The sequence below is a fragment of the Micropterus dolomieu genome, linkage group LG10 (assembly GCF_021292245.1).
Source record: "Micropterus dolomieu isolate WLL.071019.BEF.003 ecotype Adirondacks linkage group LG10, ASM2129224v1, whole genome shotgun sequence".
Taxonomy (NCBI): Eukaryota; Metazoa; Chordata; class Actinopteri; order Centrarchiformes; family Centrarchidae; genus Micropterus; species Micropterus dolomieu.
In genome coordinates, this window is record NC_060159.1 from 12,185,560 (window position 1) to 12,203,493 (window position 17,934).

Here is a 17,934-nt window from a genome sequence, read left to right on the forward strand (position 1 = left end):
AGCTGCTCACTGTGCTGGAAAATAACAAATTATTTGAAAAGTTTCAATCTGGTTTCAGGAAGTACCACAGCACTGAGACTGCCCTGCTTAAAGTCACCAATGACCTTTTAATGTCTGCTGATGAAGGTATGTGCTCAGTCCTGGTACTCCTGGACCTTAGCGCTGCTTTTGATACCATTGATCACAACATCATGTTAGACAGACTGAGGCACTGGGTGGGGATCTCTGGTACTGCCCTAGAATGGTTTTCATCCTACCTGTCAAATAGGAAGTTTTGCGTGTCTGTAAACAACTATGTCTCTTCGTTCTGTCCAGTTAAATATGGTGTGCCTCAGGGGTCGGTCTTAGGATCCATTTTGTTTTTCTTGTATCTGCTTCCCCTTGGACATATTATCCATAAACATGGCATTTCTTTTCATATTTATGCTGATGACACACAAATGTACTTCCCTGTCAGATCCACAGACCCTGGAATGCTGAGTTCACTTAACAACTGCCTTTGTGAAGTTAAAAAATGGATGTCAAATAATTTCCTCCAGCTGAACTCAGACACAACAGAAATCCTGGTCATCGGGTCCCAGCAGATGGCAAATCAAATACTGCCAATACGGCTGGTTCCCTAGTAAATCACATTAAGCCTGTGGCAAAGAACCTTGGTATCTGGTTTGATAGTAATTTCAGTTTCGAGCAGCACACCACAAAGCTTGTTCAATCATGTTTTTATCAACTTAGAAATATAGCAAAAATTCGATCTATGTTAACTTTTAAGGACACCGAGACCATTTTACACGCCTTCATCTCATCACGCCGGGATCCCAGTATGTTTTAGAATTGAATTTGAAATTTTATTGATCACTTTTAAAGCTCTTCATGGCCTCTCGCCTTGTTATATTTCTGAACTTTTAGTCCCATACACACCAGCATGTACCTTGAGATCCTCGGGCAGAGGTCTGCTGTCTGTTCCAGAGTCTCGACTGAAAACTAAAGGGGACAGAGCGTTTGCTGTCAGGGCCCCGAGGCTCTGGAACAGCCTTCCCGAGGAGATCAGGTCGGCTGAGTCAGTGAACTCTTTTAAGTCCCTTCTTAATACATACTTTTATAGGAGAGCCTTTCCCGATCTTATTTGACTTTATTTTATCCCTTTTATTTTATTCTATTTTACTTATTTTTCAATGTTTTCTTGCTTTGTTTTTATCTTGTATTGTTTTTGTATTATTGTCTTTTGGGTATTATTGTCTTTACACTTGTTAAAGCACTTTGTAACTTCTTTTTGAAAAGTGCTCTACAAATAAAGATTATTATTATTATGTAGTGGATTAGCTAGAAGTATAAAGTAGCAGAAAATATAATACAATTAGGCCTACTTCAAAGTTTTACTTAAGTAGCCTCAAATAATAGGGTAGCTTATTAGTAATGTACAATGTAAAATGGACGCTCGGTGAGTCCCTGCTAAGTATCATCTGGGTGTAATGTGTGAATGCTGGAGCATCCCCATGTTAAACACAGACATCAGTTCTTTATGTAACTTCCTAACGTTGATATATTTATGCTGCTTTCCATGACTGTTAACAAGACTGATGTCAGGAGATTCTGGCACCCAATATATGTACATCTTTTCAGACAAATGTTCCTCTAATTTATCTTGGATACTTTAAAGAGCGGCCTCTTTTGTGTCTCTTTAAGTGAAAAGAAGGAACCTTTTACTTTTGTAGAGAGACTATGTGTAATTTTCTTAAGGTAATGGCAAGAATCAAGATGACGTGAATTAAAATAATTTAAGCTCTATCTGGATAGTATCTTTTCAAAAAAAAATAAAACTTCCACACCTATGGTAAACTTTGAAAGGTTAATAGCTGAAAAGCACACTCATTGCTTGATGTATTGAGGTCTCCATTGCACTAGAGTGTTTTCTACTGAATTTGATCAGAGGAACTCCCAGTATTTAGCAGAGTACAGTTGAGTCCAGCAGGAGGCGCATTAAGACTAGAAACAGTCATTTCAACCATTGCAAACGGTTGTACCCTATTCATACTATAACCTGAATTCACTATTTATCTCATTAACATAGCACAGAAAATAACTCAAATCATGCATTATAATTTGATACTGTTTAATATTGTCTTTGTGAGCTGTTAAATGTTTATACTACAAAACCTGCAAAGTGGCAGAAGAATTAGGCTACCACAAATACCACAGTGCAAAATTCAACATTTTACTTAGTAGTTTTGTATCAAAATATACCTTGCGGGCTACTTAGTAGCCTACTTGAGTAAATGTCCCTACTTTCCACCACTGTCTATAACTTGACAGAATAGGTCAATATAGGCTGTCTCACTGCCACTCTGGTACACGCTAAGGCTGCGGTCGAATTGTCTTTTTTGCTTAGGAAGGTTTCTAACCAAGTGAAATGAGGCACTGTATTTAAGTGGCTGCTATGACAAGACCTGGTCGAATTGTCTAAAAGCTATGGAAAGGTCCTTCAATGCCTTGTTGAACAGGAAACCTTACTTTTTTGTAAAGCGAGAGCAGTCGGATTCTCTTAGCACCGCGGTTGTCCTTTCCTTATATGAATTCATCTTCACAGATTTCCTTAACCACGTGATGTTTTTCATCGAGGTCAAGGAAAAGTGCTTAGAAAATGAAATTCTTTTAACTTTTCGACCGCGGCTGAAGATATTTAACCGGTTGGTTCTGCCCACTGTGGGTCAAAAGTGACTTCAAACAGGAAAGGGTGGAACTTATGAGGTCGATTCACAGGGAGCCGCACGGAGCCATGGCAGAGACGAGCCTTGGTAAGATGGTTTTAGAGACTGCTATAATGGGCACACTGTATCAGATACCCATGCAGCTGCTTTCATGGGATGGACAGAACACTCATAGGCTAGTTGATATCTGAACAGGATCTAAAAGCTGCAGCCATGTCACAGAGTTGCTGCTGTTATAGTTAATAGCCTAATAGAGTAACAGGCAGAGCGTAAATAGCTAACTATTTTTGACAGCTTGATTTTGATACTCAACTTGCACTGACTTGGGTATTTAGGTTGTGTGACGGTCTGCTGAAATGTTTGTTGTTCTTTAGTATTTAAGTCAGGCTTCCTGGTTTTACGTTTCAGCATGGACCCATTCAAGTGGTTTCACTTTCCTCTTAAAGTCACAGGAGCATTTTATATTATGATGAAAATGGTGGAAAACAGTCTGTGACCACAAGTGGAGGAAGAAGTGTTCAGATACTTTACTTATGTAAAAGTAGCAATACCACAATATAAAAGTAATCCATTACAAGAAAAAAAACTACATTCAAAATTTAGTTAGTAAAAGTACAGATGTATTATACCAAGCGTAGAGGTACTCCTAATGCAGAATGGCACCTTTCAGAGTTTTATACTGTAATACTATTTATATTATTGGGTTGTTATTGATGCTTTGGCATATAAGCAGCTGTTTAGTGCGGCAGGTGGAGCTGCAGCTCATTTATATACTGTTGGGTAGTTTGATTTATAGCAAGGCTTCATATTTTATCACTTGATCATGTGTTTTCTTTTAAAAATCTTAATTTACAAAGTATCTAGTAACTATAGCTGTCAGATAAATGTAGTGGAGTAAGTGCAATATTTCCATCTGAAATGTAGTGAAGTAGAAATGAAAGAAGCACAAAATGGATATACACTTCCTAGCATGCTATATAATAGCGTAATAATTTAATTTAATAAGCGTAAAACATTTATTTATATAGCACAAATAAAAATCTGTGATTACACATGTATTAGTGCTTTTCAAAAGGCATTCATAAGGAAATCAAATAATTATAATAATAATCTGCGGAAAGCGCACATCTTTCAAGCTCCATGCCACAGTATGTAATACAGGACTACTGAACTGCACTGGAATAGTAGAAAATATTCAACTTAAATCCTTTGTGTTTTCACCCCTCTTAGGTGTTTTGGGTGTGGTGAAGACTTTCCTACCAAGCACAGCAGCAGGTTTTGCATTTGGAGAAGCTGCATTATTTGCAGTTGGGCCCTCACTGACTGAAGATGCCATCTTGCTAACTGCTGCGACTGTGGCTTCTGGACGAGCCGGTTCCACAGGTGTCGGAGTGGTGGCGGCTTGCCTCGTGTTCACCTCAGTGCTCATTTCTCTGGGAAGTGGTTTACTCCTAGCTGCCATGGTGATGAAGCTCTGGACTAAAGTTGGAGTGAGGTTGCCGTGGTTAGTGGGGGCCATGACAGGAGCTTCTGTTGTGGTAGGTGCTGTCTCTACTGGAGTGTTAGCGGGCATCCTTCCACCATTCATCTACATCGCAGCCCAAGGCTTTCTGGTCCTTATAGTCTACTCATACTCCAACATTAACGACATGACCATGGCTCTGCTAATCATCTTCACCACGCTCTACCTCAGTGTAGTATATGGAAGAATGGGTGCCATAGTTGGACTCTTTGTCACCGGATTGACAATCTGTGTGCTTTGTGCCCTGCGAAAGGCTCTGACAGAGAGGCTGACACAAAGACAAAAATCTAACACCGGGTGCCAGCTTTTGGAGAGGATATTCTTCTACTCTATTTTTGTGGGGATACTGGGATTTTCAGTAGGTTTGGGGGCAGGTGAAGCAGGAGAGGGGTCTAAAGCTGAGGTGGTTTTGATGCTGCAGTCGGTCCTCTGGGTGGCGTTTCTGTCTGCAGGTCTGCTAGGAGCTGGCCTGGGAACAGTGGCCACAGTCGGGCTGGGCCAAGAGGTGGCTGGAAAGGTCGCTGTGGGAGCTGCTATAATGTCATCACTTGCCCTGAGAGCCATTCTGCAATGGAGCGTTTCTCTGGGGACCCGAAGCAGCATGGGGGGAGCGTTAGGAGCAGCCACAGCTGCAGGGGTGTCACTCGGCGCTGCAAGTGTTGCAGCAAAACAAGTGTTCGGATCTAGAAATTCAGCTTTAATAGTTTTAGGTTCAGTTGTTGTCGGTGCAATTCTGGCAATGCGAGGTGTAGCACTGACAGCAACTCTGCTGACAACATCAGAACTTATAACAATCACCCTTGTTGGAGCAGGGGCATTTGTTCTGGGTGCACCAAAGAGCCCGTTCCACACTGATGTGAATCTACGAAGGGGCCCTCTCACCGGTCCAGAGCTAATTAAAGGAATCGGCATGGAGACGGTCACCGCAGCAGCAGCGCCTATTGGAGCCGGGGCACTAGGGGCCGCAGTGCTGGGTACCGCAGCTCTGGGGAGACTGGGAACTGTGGGAGTTCTGGTGGCTATATTGTTGGCTTTGGGAAGTACTCTTAGTGGCATGATAGGAAAATCACCACCGACAACAAGCTCACACAGAGACTGATTGACCCCTGAGTTTGTATCTCTGTCTTCTGCTGGTCACCAGTGTGTCAGAACAAATACCAAACATGGAAGAGAGACGATTTGTGTGCATCTGCGTGTGTGTGTGTATGTGAGTAGAGAGATGTCTGCGAAGATTCTCAGTCATCCAGGTCATAGTTATCCAAGGAGGTTTGAATCGAGGGCAACTGGACTTGGTTGAAGATACTGTCAACTATCAGTCCAGTAGATTGATGTGTTTGCATTATGGCAAATCAACACTGACATAGAACTCATACTGAGCTAATTATGTGATACAATGTGATGCCATTTTTCAAAATTACAGATTTATTTTTTTTTTTACATAAGAGCTTTTGACCAAACATGACAGTCGTGTTAAAAACGTATTACTGTGGCTACCAGTGTTGAATAAAATGGATGATAAATGTTAACCAAGCCCATGTTTGTGTATTTATTCACAGATATCTTATTGTTCTCTGGGAAAAATGAGGAGTGATTACCATAAAACACCATAGGATCAAAGAAATAGTCAGCTGTTTGACATTTTGCAGATCAGCTTTAAGGGTCCCTTTTCCTCACTTCTTCACACCACCATCGCTACATTTCCCAAGACATGATTGCAAGCTGGCATTTACTTTGGTTTCATCTTAGCAACAGTAACAGAGGACTTGCTACTTAGAAAAGGAAGGGAGGAGTGGGAGGAGAGAGAGAAGCACAGAATGACCGAAAAACATCTTCAAACAGAGTGTGTTGTGCATGATAAAGAGAAATATGGATTTATACATCAAAATACTTTCTGCCTACTCATGTCAACCTCTCTGAAAATGATGATATGTTGCATACAAATGGATATTAACCTGTGGCTCAGGGTTTTGCCATGGCAGCGCACAGGACTTCAGCAAGAAAGAAGAGGTTTTTCCACTGAAACAGCCTTGGGATGGAGCAGCAGCTCCAAGACTGTAAGCTCTGAGAATCCAATACACTTTTCAGGAATTTAATACAACCGTAAAATGATAAAACATGGAACTAATTTGAAAACGATAAGCGCGTTTTCGTGGTGGATATAGCCTATGGTGAAACTAGTCGTTGAAACAGCCTTTGTTACTTGACACCCAGTGGGGAGAAATTGTTTTCAGCACTTAAGTGCACTAAATCTAAAGTTTGACCATGTAATTATCTCCAAAAGAACCAAGGGTTTTGGCGTTCTGTGCACTTCAGGAATAATGAACCGTATTCGCTACTTCGTGAACCCAGAGAATTGCCTTTATTAAACCAACATGTCTCTGAGCCGGGTCCACGCAACAAACACAGAGCAGTCCGCCGAGTACTCAGTGGAGTATTCGGGGCAGGTCCCTAGTGACCCGGGTCATGAAGCCGGTCGGACGCGGGAAGTGACCGTGCGTCAGTCGAGCTGCTGCCGCTGCCTGCCGCGCGCAGTGCGACTGACTTTTACGCCAGAGTCACTGGAGAGGCTTTACCAGAACTACTTCCGCCGACAGAGACAAGATAACTTGCTGGTGTTGGCGATGTTTGCTGCTCTTTTCAACAGCTTCATCATTATCATGTGCGCGGTGGTGTACTCTGAGGACAAACTGGCGATGGTGGTGGTCGCAGCTGTGGGGCTGGCTGCGGACGCGGTGCTCTACGTGCTGTGCTGGCTACAGAAGCTCCCTGCGTCGCCAGTCTCACGCGGTGCAGTGCCGTACATACTGTGGCTGATGATCACCGCGCACGTTTTGTGTTACATGGGACTGAACTACGAGCGTTTCCCCCACGCCAGTGACTCTGTGGGCTGGCAGGCCTTTTTCAGTTTCTCCAGCTTTCTGACACTCCCGCTGAACCTGGTGCCGCTGCTCCTCCTCACGGCCGTGTCCTGTGGGATACACACCCTTGTACTGGGGGTGACTGTGGCGCAAAGGTTTCTGGATAACGTGCAGGCGCCCATGCTGGCGAGACAGGTAAATATGGCCCTCAGTAAAGTGATGAATGACAAAGCACCTGCAATTAAAATGGATTAAAGTTGGCCACAGGTGTCACAGATGGTCACGCAGGTGTGGAGGGCGATGGGAAGGAGTTGGGGGGGGGTGCAGGGCAGGGTGAAGGGATAGCAGGGTTTGACCTGTCTGTTCCCACGTGGATCCACGAGTTCACTGAGGATTACAGACGATGGTTACAGAGTGGCAGGATGAGGAAATATATGCAAACACATGTCACCTCTTTTCAGCTCCTAGCCAATGTGATGCTGTACCTGTGCGCAACCACAGTGGGTGTGATGTCATACTACATGGCGGACAGGAAGTACAGGACAGCTTTTTTGGAGGCTCGTCAGTCACTAGAGGTCAAACTCACTCTGGAGGAGCAGAGCACCCAGCAGGTAAGAAGAGCACACACACACATACACACAATCACAGGCAGATTTTGCTTAATGAGGGAATACATTTTCTTATTAGGGTCAAGCACACAGATACATGTACAAACACACAAATGCACCTGTTAGGTAGAACTGTGGTTCCTAATTACTGTAATAATGTTTGTTTGTTAGGTTAATTAGAGAGACTGTTGTTCACCAGCTGAGCCACTGTCCGGGACCTGACACAATACTGTCCGATTAAACTCTGTGACAACCAACAGAACCTTTACCAAAATTATGGGATGTTATGATTTGGGTTTTTTACTCTTTAGTGTATTTGATTAGCCTCTGAACTGCTCTTAGTGTTCCTTTCCTTTCTATTACCATTTTATCTCATAGTATTGCTTTTTTCTGTTGTAGTCCTTTGCAGAGACCCTGCTCTTTCTCTATATTGAGAATGTTGTTTATGGTCCATTTGCTTTGAAGATAATTACCTTAATAGAGTAGTAGTATATAGCAAGCTAGTGCTCAAATATTAGGGCTCGAAGGTGAAGGAGTGACACATAAAAAATATTAAGGAAACAGTTTGGGCTCCAATAGTGGAGGAAAAAAGTGCAATCAAATTGTGACGTCCTCTCAACCATTTGGAAGACCACATTTTAAGTCACTGTATCTCATTGAAAAATGTACTGAACTTAATTCAACCTGTTTAAGCCATCTCTACCATTCAGTGTAGGTATGCTGTTCTAAAAAAAATCCACTAGTTGTCACTGTTTCTTTAAGCAGCATGCCTTTTCAGATACCCTCCTTACAGGAAGTTATAATCGTCAAAATCAATGCAGACACGAAGAGTCTTTTTGGTGGAAATTTCAAAGGTTAGGATATTTTTTTGACATATTATAGTTCCAGAGGAATTACTTAACAGTATTATGTAACTTGATGAAAAAAAATAAGTCTAATATGGGTCAAATCATTTTCTAAAAACATGCTCTACCAAACGGTAGAGTTGGCACTTCATGGTAAAGGTTGGCTAAGCTAATGTAATACAAATTTACTAGCTAATATAATACAAATTGACTGCTTGCTATGAAATTGAAAACTTCTGAACTTTCATTATTGTTAACATGACATATATAATGTGTTTCTATTATATATATGTTGAATTAATTTCATAAATATGTCTTTATAATGGTGAAATCATGCTATACCTAAATAACAATAAAAATATTTTATTATATATATATTATAGTTTTTATGGAATAAAAAACTTAAAAACAAATAAATATCTTGAAAACCAAATAACTATCTAGACAAAATAGACATGTGTTGGTATTCACATTACTAGCATCATAAGAGTACATGGTTTGTAAGTGTGATTTCTCTTTTCTGTTTCACAAATAATAGAGGACACTAAAACATATTATGGTGCAAGGCCACAGAATTTTCCAGCCATTATACCAGAAAATCCTCAAGACTCTGCCATTAATCTGAGTGATGATGATAACAACCAAATAGAGCCTCCTGATCATCAACATATCAGAACATATCAATCTGTACTCTGCGCAGGAGTTGGGGGATCCGATCAAAACTAGCTCAGAAGAGATTGACTATTTCCTGGCAGTACAACCTGTCATAGGTGTTTTCAACTTCCCAGCCATGGATGACTACTGGCACCGCCAGTCACATCTCAAGACGTAAAGAGATTCAATCCGTTACGCCAGATTATTAATTTTACTGATAATCAGCAGGACAAAGACAGTCCCGACTGGCTCTTCATGCATTTTAATACCAACAAACTTTAGAAAACATCATATAAAATTCTAAGTTGTTGCAGAAATAAATCTGTTTTACAGTCAACAGCAGAGAAGGCGACTTAAGCATTTCATCCCTTATTGCGTATCTAGGGTTTACAGTAGAGTTCATACCAAACTGTATGCACTACACAGTAACTTCATTGATTATTGAAAAACAGCCACACTAAATTAAGTAAATACTGTATTTTGCAGTGATCTAGACATTGATATGTTGTCTCAGTATCTAAGTCTGTCTAAAAGGTTGAGAGTACATACAGATGTGTTCTTCTGAAATACTCAAAAAACAGAAATACTATGTTGGTAATATTCAAAATGTTCTAAAATCAATGATGTTACTGTGTAGTGCTGTTTTGTATGAACTCCACTATAAACCCTGTCTTCACAATTAGGGATGAAGTGCTGAAGTTGCCTTCTCTGTTGTTAACTGTCATTTTATATGATGTTTTCTAAGGTTGGTTGGTATTAAAATGCATATTTAAGTATTACCATGAAGAGCCATCTCAACCGTTTGGTAGAGCAGTATATCCGAAAACTATTGGGTCTGTTAAAAAAATGTTTTGGGATTATTGTTGTTATTGCCCTAATGAAATAAAAAATGTAAAGAAATAATTTTTCCATCACTTTTTTCTTGGTGAGGACTTTAAAGGGATAAGATGGCAATGATACAGCGTTCCTTCCAAGCCATATCATGATATTTTGTATTTCTTCTCATGTCACAAGAGGGCCAGAATTTGAAAGATGATGCTAAACCAAAACTTCAGTCTAATCAAAGATAATGTAACCCATACTGTGTTCAACCTTGATGTCATTCATTTATTTCTTCTCTTCCACTCTCACTTTCTTCACGTCCTATCTTCGATTCTGACTGTGACAATGTGAAAAAAAGGAGCGCTGCCCTGTGAGAGTTAAAGAGGGGTGGAAAATATGGTGAATAGTGGTGACATGTAGGCTGGAGAAACAGAAACAGACAGAGAAAAGAATGGGGATATTGAATTCCCAAAGTGCTTTTCAGGTGGGGATTTTGTAGAAGACAGGTATAACCAGCCAACCAGAACACACCTGACCAGCTGACACGGTCTCTTGAGGGCTGCAAGCATCTCTTTACTGCATCAGTCACTCGATGAACACACGCACACACATTCACGTAGGAGCAAGTTATTTTTTTTTTCATAATGTTTGTTCACAGAACATGACAAAACACACTTTCGTCCGTCTGCATCTCCATGTAGGAGGAACTATTGTTGTCCATCCTGCCCAAACACATTGCAGATGAGATGCTGCAGGGCATGAAGAAGCAGGCCAATGAGAACGAGGGCCAGCAGCAGCAGTTTAACACCATGTACATGTACCGCCATGAAAACGTCAGGTCAGGATCACAAAATCCGCCTGTTTTAGGGGGAGTTTCTGTTATGAATCACAATGATAACACAGGTGTAGCAAGTGTTATTTCCTAATTGCTTATGCTTAAAATGTATAGGAAATGGCTATTATTCCCTACAAACGTTTGTGACCAGGACAGTGATATTTTGAAATTTACCTATTTCCAATGAGCAATTAGGAAATAACACTTACAACCCAGAACAATAATTGTATTACAAAATGTAATTGTTGCAGGTAGGTTTTTACAGCCTGCTAAAAGTTACTTTGCAACCTCTTCACTTCTGTTCCAGTATCCTGTTTGCTGACATAGTGGGCTTCACCCAGCTGTCCTCCACCTGTAGTGCCCAGGAGCTCGTAAAGCTGCTTAATGAACTGTTTGCCCGCTTCGATAAACTGGCAGCAGTGAGTGTCTTCCTCTGTCTCTGTTGTGGTTTACTGGTTTAAATTTTTACTACATGTGCTTGTTTCTATTCCTCTATCAAATCACTGAAACCATAACTCAGATGTACTGTACAGTGTATTGTTGGAAGGAGAACTGGTAAAGTTTTATACAGCGGATGGTTTTATAGTTACAATTGTTTTCTAAAATATTTGCTTTGCTAAACTTTATAACCTGGCCTCATCTTGCAGCAATATCACCAACTGAGGATTAAGATCCTGGGAGACTGTTACTACTGCATCTGTGGTCTTCCTGACTTCAGAGACGACCATGCCGCCTGCTCCATAATGATGGGTCTAGCCATGGTGGACGCCATCTCGTAAGTACTGAAATAAAGACATAGCATAGAGTGGGGGGAATGGATAATGACAATGTAGAGGTAGTAGTTTATTTGTATAGCTTGTGTTTCAGGCAACAGGGAATCACAATAAAGAAAAGAAAAACATTCTGCCTACATCTTAAAATTGTCTATTATGAATATGGAAGAAGCCAAGAATACATCAGAATACATCATGTCACAGAGCAACCTTTTTGACTTCCTTTTTGCTCCAGGTACGTGCGAGAGAAGACCAAAACCGAAGTGGACATGCGTGTGGGCGTTCACACGGGCACCGTGCTGGGAGGAGTACTCGGCCAGAAGAGGTGGCAGTTTGACGTCTGGTCCACAGATGTCACTGTGGCCAATAAGATGGAATCCGGAGGGATTCCTGGGTAAGAGAACAATACTTGATTTACCTGTCATGCTGAGAAATCCAATTATTCATGCATCTTATTTCAAATGGTTTGTGAGCCACACAGGAGGGTGCATATTTCCCAGAGCACGAAGGACAGTCTGCACGGAGAATTTGAACTGGAGCCAGGTGATGGTGGCGAGAGGTGCGAGTACCTGCTGGAGAAAGGCATTGACACTTACCTGGTTTTAGTGCCTAAAAACGAGGCAAATGTGAGTGACTTGTGTGTTTCAAGACATTTCTCATTTTATTGGACATGAGTTTTATAAAGCTCAAACCTAGATTTTGCTACATAAAAAGTACTTCCTGTTTTCAGGGAGACATGTTTTTATTTATTTTTTATTTATCTCATTAACAGATTTTTCTCTGCTTCTCCTCCCCTCAGAAACCAGGAACACTGTCCAATAGAAATTCAAACCAGTTGATTGACACCAAAGCAACCAATGGGAATGCAGCATCACCACAATCCACGCCCACTGAGTCTAAACAGGAGGTGAATTATGATAAATGTCTTCATAACAGTACAGATGGGTCAAGAGTATATTGATGCACTTGATAATCATAACTATGTGATCTCTTTTGTCTTGCTGAAAACATCAGAGTAACAAGATGGTTGAGGAACAAGTGATCAACAGACGACTGCAGCAGGAGCTGCTGGAGAGAGAAACTCATCAAATGTAAGAAAAAAATATAGCCGCAAGCGATGATTGCGAGTTCATACCTTTATACACCATAGAAACATTTAACATTGCTATGGAACACATCTTGTGAGTGTGTTCCAAAAAATGCGAGTTTTGTAACAACTGGACAAACAATTTCTGATTTATAGTCTGATTTGTGTAATGCCATGCCCATTTCTCACATTTATAGCACCCCCCTAGTGGTTGATATGAATGAAACCTTTTAGTGTGTGTGTGAGGACACATCCTGGAAGTTTTGTGTTGACTGGACAAACATTTTCTGGTTTGTAGCCTGATTCAGTTTTCAGTTTTTTAGCAGTTATAGTGCCCCCTAATGGTCGATTTGGTATGTTTTGTGATGAATGGAGAATTAATAATACATTTTTAGTCTAATTTGCGTGTGCAGTTTGAACACTAAAGAGAACAAATTGCTGATTTTGTGTGTTAAACTGAGATAGCAAAGAATTAATGTATTAAGTTGTAAATTAAAAGACACGCACATTCCATCACCAACATCAACAGCTTTTCCCCCCCGCACTCATTTTCCTATTGCCATATCTCTCTATGTTCCTCACAGAATGAAAGATCATAAGATCAACCCTTTGTCTTTGCGTTTTCTGGATGGGAAGTTGGAGGAGCACTACTCCTCAGAGAAGGAGAAGCTAAGTGGAGCGGCCTTCAGCTGCTGCATCATAGTGCTCTTCTTCATTACAGCAATGGAGGTGTTCGTAGACCCACTGTGAGTTCACATGTATTACTTTGTCTTACTACATCTATTAAAATGCATTTTATACACACTTAGGAATTCATATATGGAATAACTGTGCTCTAAAAATAACAAGGTTGAACCAAGATTGACACAATTGACTTGGGGATGTATGTTCTTGTTTTAGGTTGACTGTGAACTATGTGACTTTCGCAATAGGAGAGGTATTGTTGCTTGTCCTCGCAGTGTGTTCCCTGGCTGCCATCTTCCCCAGGGTGAGAGAAAAAAATTAGTATCCATGGTTGTGGTGATGGGAAACAGAATCTACTGAACAATGTCTTTGATCAGCACCAACCTTTAACAACAAAAACCTTGTCTGCAGAGAAATTCTTAGTTTTCATTTTCAATGTGTCAAACTCTACTGATTATTAAAAATATAATTTGTGACACGAGACTGATGGGATCTTTTAAAGGATGTAGAGATGTTAGATGAAGTAAAACATTAGGGAGGTATGACATCAATGTTTCTTGTCACAGATATTCCCCGAGAGGTTGGTGTCTTTCTCAATGTGGATTGATCGCACACGCTGGGCGAGAAACACATGGGCCATGGCAGCCATATTTGTGCTTACCATGGCAGTGATCGCTGACATGGTACAACTGCAAGACACTTTAACACATCTCTAATACATTGTGTGTGTATGTGTGTGTGGTAAGGGTGGGCAATATGATTAATGTTTTCTCTCCCAGTGTATCTAATTTTATTACACAAAAGTAAAATACACATACATCTGGACTTGACCCATCCAGTAAATTAAATATCAGAAAAATCAAGGTACTTTATCAAGTTAATCTAATGTTGCCATCACTGTATTGTCATATCACCCAACCCTACTGTGTGCGCGTCTCTCGGTTTTCGTGTTTCCACTTTGTCCTCATCAAACTATCACTGCCTTGTATGTGTCTGACTACATGTTCCCAGCGGGGTCCATTAGTTGTCTGTCTCACTGCCTGTTGGCTCATTTGTCGCGGCCCCAGAGGAGCAACCTGCTATACACACTGCTGCTTTCAAGGTCTGACAGGAATAGAAGACGCTAAAGTGAACTTTTTTTTCTGTCTTAGCTGTCATGTGGAAGTGACAGTCACACTTGGACAAAAATGGGAAACAAGTGTTGTACATTAATGTTTTACTGTTTTGATTATTGCTATTGCAACAGGGTTATTCTCAACATAAAGTTATATATATATAGTTATAGTTACGGTGTATTTCATGTAGCTAGATAATAACTTGTTTGCACTACATGTACAGTTGTAAGTGCCAGCAGTGCCAGGTTCATGTTTAAACACAATAAAATTAATATATTTATTTGTTGAATTTGTTGAACTATAATAAAGGCAACTTCCAGTGGACTGATTATTTGAGCTTCATAAAAAGTCTCAAATCATGTCCTGGCTATTTAATACTGGGAAAGTGTTTCTTGAAAATGATTCATGCACTTCATCTGTGATGTTGCAGCTTAGCTGTGTTCCACCATCCCTCCGCGTCTTCAACAGTACCTCTGGCCCCATGTTGGAGTCGCTCGGTGACCGAGGCTGTGCAGAGAATCCGAAGCACTACAGCTTCATGGCTGTGATGTCTCTCATCGCCACCGCCATGTTGGTGCAGGTCAGCCACCTGATTAAACTGGGCCTCATGGTGCTGGTCGTTACAGCAACTGGAGCTGTTAATATCTACAGCTGGCAGGACATATATGACCTGTATGACTATATACGGTTTACCTCATACAGGTGAGAAAACAGTTCAATGAACAGTGTATTTTTATGCAGTTTTATTGAAAATACATAAATAGTGTGATAAGCCAATAGAGAAACATTCTAATATCTTTAGTTGCTTTATAAGTCCAGTGTACATTAATGTTTGTTAGTAGGTCTGTATGTATTATAATTTATTCTGCCTCCATCTTCCAGAACATCCATAGTGCCATCCAAATACCTCATGACCATGATGATCATAGTCATGATGATTGGCTTCTACTTCTTTGCTCGCCATGTGAGTCACTTTCTTCTGTGCACCCACACTGTATCACACTGACCGGCAGCCTGTCTGCTACAACCGTCAATGTCAGCACCTACAGATGAAAGCTTCCTGAAATATTGATCACATTTCTTGACTGGTATTTTTTTCTCTCCAAATAACTCTTAAAATCTTATTATTATCTGACTTTTATTCCTGCTCTGTCTCTCTCTCTGTGTGTGTGTGTGTGTGTGTGTGTGTGTGTGTGTGTGTGTGTGTGTGTGTGTGTGTGTGTGAGTGTGTGTGTGTATGTGTGTCTGTCTGTAGTTGGAGCGTCAGTCAAGGAAGCTGTTCCTGTGGAAGATCGGTGTGCACGAGCAAAAGGAGAAGGTGTTTGAGATGAGACGCTGGAACGAAGCGCTGGTCACCAACATGCTGCCGGAGCATGTGGCCCAACACTTCCTGGGCTCTAAGAAGAGAGATGAGGTACATGTGAGCGTGTGCCAAGTTACAGTATCATTTAGATACGTGTGTGTTTGGGGGCAGTAAGTACAGAAGAAGAAAACAGTGTCAGGAAGGAGGCAGATGAGGAATGTCAAACAGCATGATGATCTAAAACTTGTCAAAAGCAACTTGATGTACCTTTGTTAATTGTATCACTAAAGTATGTACAGTATCATTGCCATCTAGTGGTCTATTCTTTAATCAATTAGCTTTTTGTTGGAATAAAAAATAATAAATTGCAATATAACATCAGAGCACACTAAAATCATGTCATTTGTCATTTGTAGGAGCTGTACAGTCAGTCTTACAATGAAATAGGGGTGATGTTTGCTTCCATCCCCAACTTTTCTGATTTCTACACTGAAGAGAGCATCAACAATGGAGGCATCGAGTGTCTCAGAATTCTCAATGAGATCATCTCCGACTTTGACAGCGTGAGTCCCAGCAGTGTTTGCACAGCTGATTGGATACATTGGTAACTAATGGTACCACTCTCGTGTGACATCACGGTGTGAACAGCCTGCAGGGGTTGTAAACGACTCCTCTTGACTAAAACCGTATGCGCTTTCTCCGCCAGTTACTAGACAGGGATGAGTTCTGCTGCATCACTAAGATCAAGACAATAGGAAGCACCTACATGGCCGCCTCAGGCCTCACTCCAGAGAGCAATACAAACGGATACAGCAGCTGCAAGGTGTGATACTTTAACATCTAATATCTTACAAATATAACTAGTTACAAAGATCTGTTGTAGATAGTAACTGTGACAATTGTCCTGTTGTTCCACAGCCAGAGGACCAGTCACTTATTGAGCGCTGGCAGCACCTCGCCGACCTGGCAGACTTTGCCTTGGCTATGAAAGTCACCCTCAACAATCTCAACAAACAGTCCTTCAACAACTTCATGCTCCGAATTGGTAAGCATGTGTTAGCTTAGTTTCCGTACCAGTCAGTGAGAACTGAAGAAGTCCTTTGGATGAGGGACGAAACGTCTTCTAGTATCTTCAACCAAGTCCAGTTGCCCTTGCCCTTCTTTGGATGTGTATGTTCATGTTTCCATGTTGATCCCATCCAGGTCTGAATAAGGGGGGAGTTTTGGCTGGAGTGATTGGAGCTCGTAAACCTCACTATGATATCTGGGGCAACACGGTCAATGTAGCCAGCAGAATGGAGTCCACCGGAGTGATGGGAAACATCCAGGTAGCACAAACACAAGAGCAGATATACTACAACACACTGAAATGTCTCCTCTTATTACTCCCCTTTTTCTTGTTTCATGCTCATTTTCAACTTCTTAAATGTCCTGCTCTGCCCTCAGGTGGTGGAAGACTGCTATGATATCCTGAAGTGGTATGGCTTCCGTTTTATCCGAAGAGGGCCCATATCTGTCAAAGGAAAAGGGGAGCTGCTTACCTTCTTCATGAAAGGAAAAGATAAACCCAATTGTAATCTTGCTCCAGTGACCACTGCCTTACCACACCAAGTTGGGGACTTCCCTTGAATATTTTTCCTGATGAAATGCCATTAACACAAGGATTAGGATATCTCTCTCATATACACAGGCTAGATCTTTTTCATACGCTCTGTAGAAATGTAAAGCATATGGAAGTAGACCAACACAAGAAAAGTAATTCCGTTACAACTGTGAAATACCATTTCATCGACAAAGGAATTTGATTCTGTATATTTGTACATAATTCAGGAATAGTTGACGATCTCACAGAGCTCCTGCATCAAAGATATTATAACGTTGCTCTTGATTCATAGAGTGCTATGAGAATTACAAGCTTGTAACAGACATATAAATTACTTTCTTCTTTTGTTTTACCTTGAGCTCAGGTTTTATAAGACAATGTAGCGTGTTTGCACTGTATTTAGGTTAATAAAACATCTTTGGGTTTTTGAGATTATTTTGTGAATCTTGAGCTGCAGCGTTGGCCTCTCTTGGTCGAACACGTTGTTGAGAGCAGCGCTTGAACTGGATTTTACACAAGC

The 17,934-nt window shown here is 41.0% G+C and overlaps 2 protein-coding genes across 2 annotated transcripts; both read left to right on the forward strand.

The window, feature by feature from the left end:
* Positions 1-2,751: 2,751 nt before the first annotated feature.
* LOC123977849 lies at positions 2,752-5,753 on the forward strand. The gene is made up of 2 exons (XM_046060844.1): positions 2,752-2,792; positions 3,936-5,753. Exons 1-2 carry the CDS (start codon positions 2,774-2,776, stop codon positions 5,324-5,326), a joined length of 1,410 nt encoding a protein of 469 aa, XP_045916800.1. The 5' UTR covers positions 2,752-2,773; the 3' UTR covers positions 5,327-5,753.
* Positions 5,754-6,101: 348 nt separating this feature from the next.
* LOC123977432 (adenylate cyclase type 3-like) lies at positions 6,102-17,844 on the forward strand. Its single transcript, XM_046060089.1, has 20 exons — positions 6,102-7,280; positions 7,547-7,696; positions 10,716-10,852; positions 11,157-11,268; positions 11,497-11,624; positions 11,858-12,016; positions 12,104-12,248; positions 12,422-12,529; positions 12,637-12,713; positions 13,294-13,455; positions 13,610-13,697; positions 13,960-14,076; positions 14,939-15,210; positions 15,391-15,472; positions 15,764-15,922; positions 16,228-16,374; positions 16,518-16,634; positions 16,730-16,856; positions 17,015-17,139; positions 17,258-17,844. The coding sequence occupies exons 1-20, from the start codon at positions 6,600-6,602 to the stop codon at positions 17,438-17,440; spliced, it is 3,276 nt and encodes a 1,091-aa protein (XP_045916045.1). The 5' UTR covers positions 6,102-6,599; the 3' UTR covers positions 17,441-17,844.
* Positions 17,845-17,934: the final 90 nt, after the last annotated feature.

Bases quoted from the DNA above. Each gene is read 5' to 3' on its own strand.
- LOC123977432 (XM_046060089.1), top strand. From the start codon at position 6,600: ATGTCTCTGAGCCGGGTCCACGCAACAAACACAGAGCAGTCCGCCGAG. The intron at 15,473-15,763 runs GTGAGTCACTTT...GTCTGTCTGTAG, and splicing joins TCTACTTCTTTGCTCGCCAT to TTGGAGCGTCAGTCAAGGAA. The intron at 15,923-16,227 runs GTACATGTGAGC...TGTCATTTGTAG, and splicing joins GCTCTAAGAAGAGAGATGAG to GAGCTGTACAGTCAGTCTTA.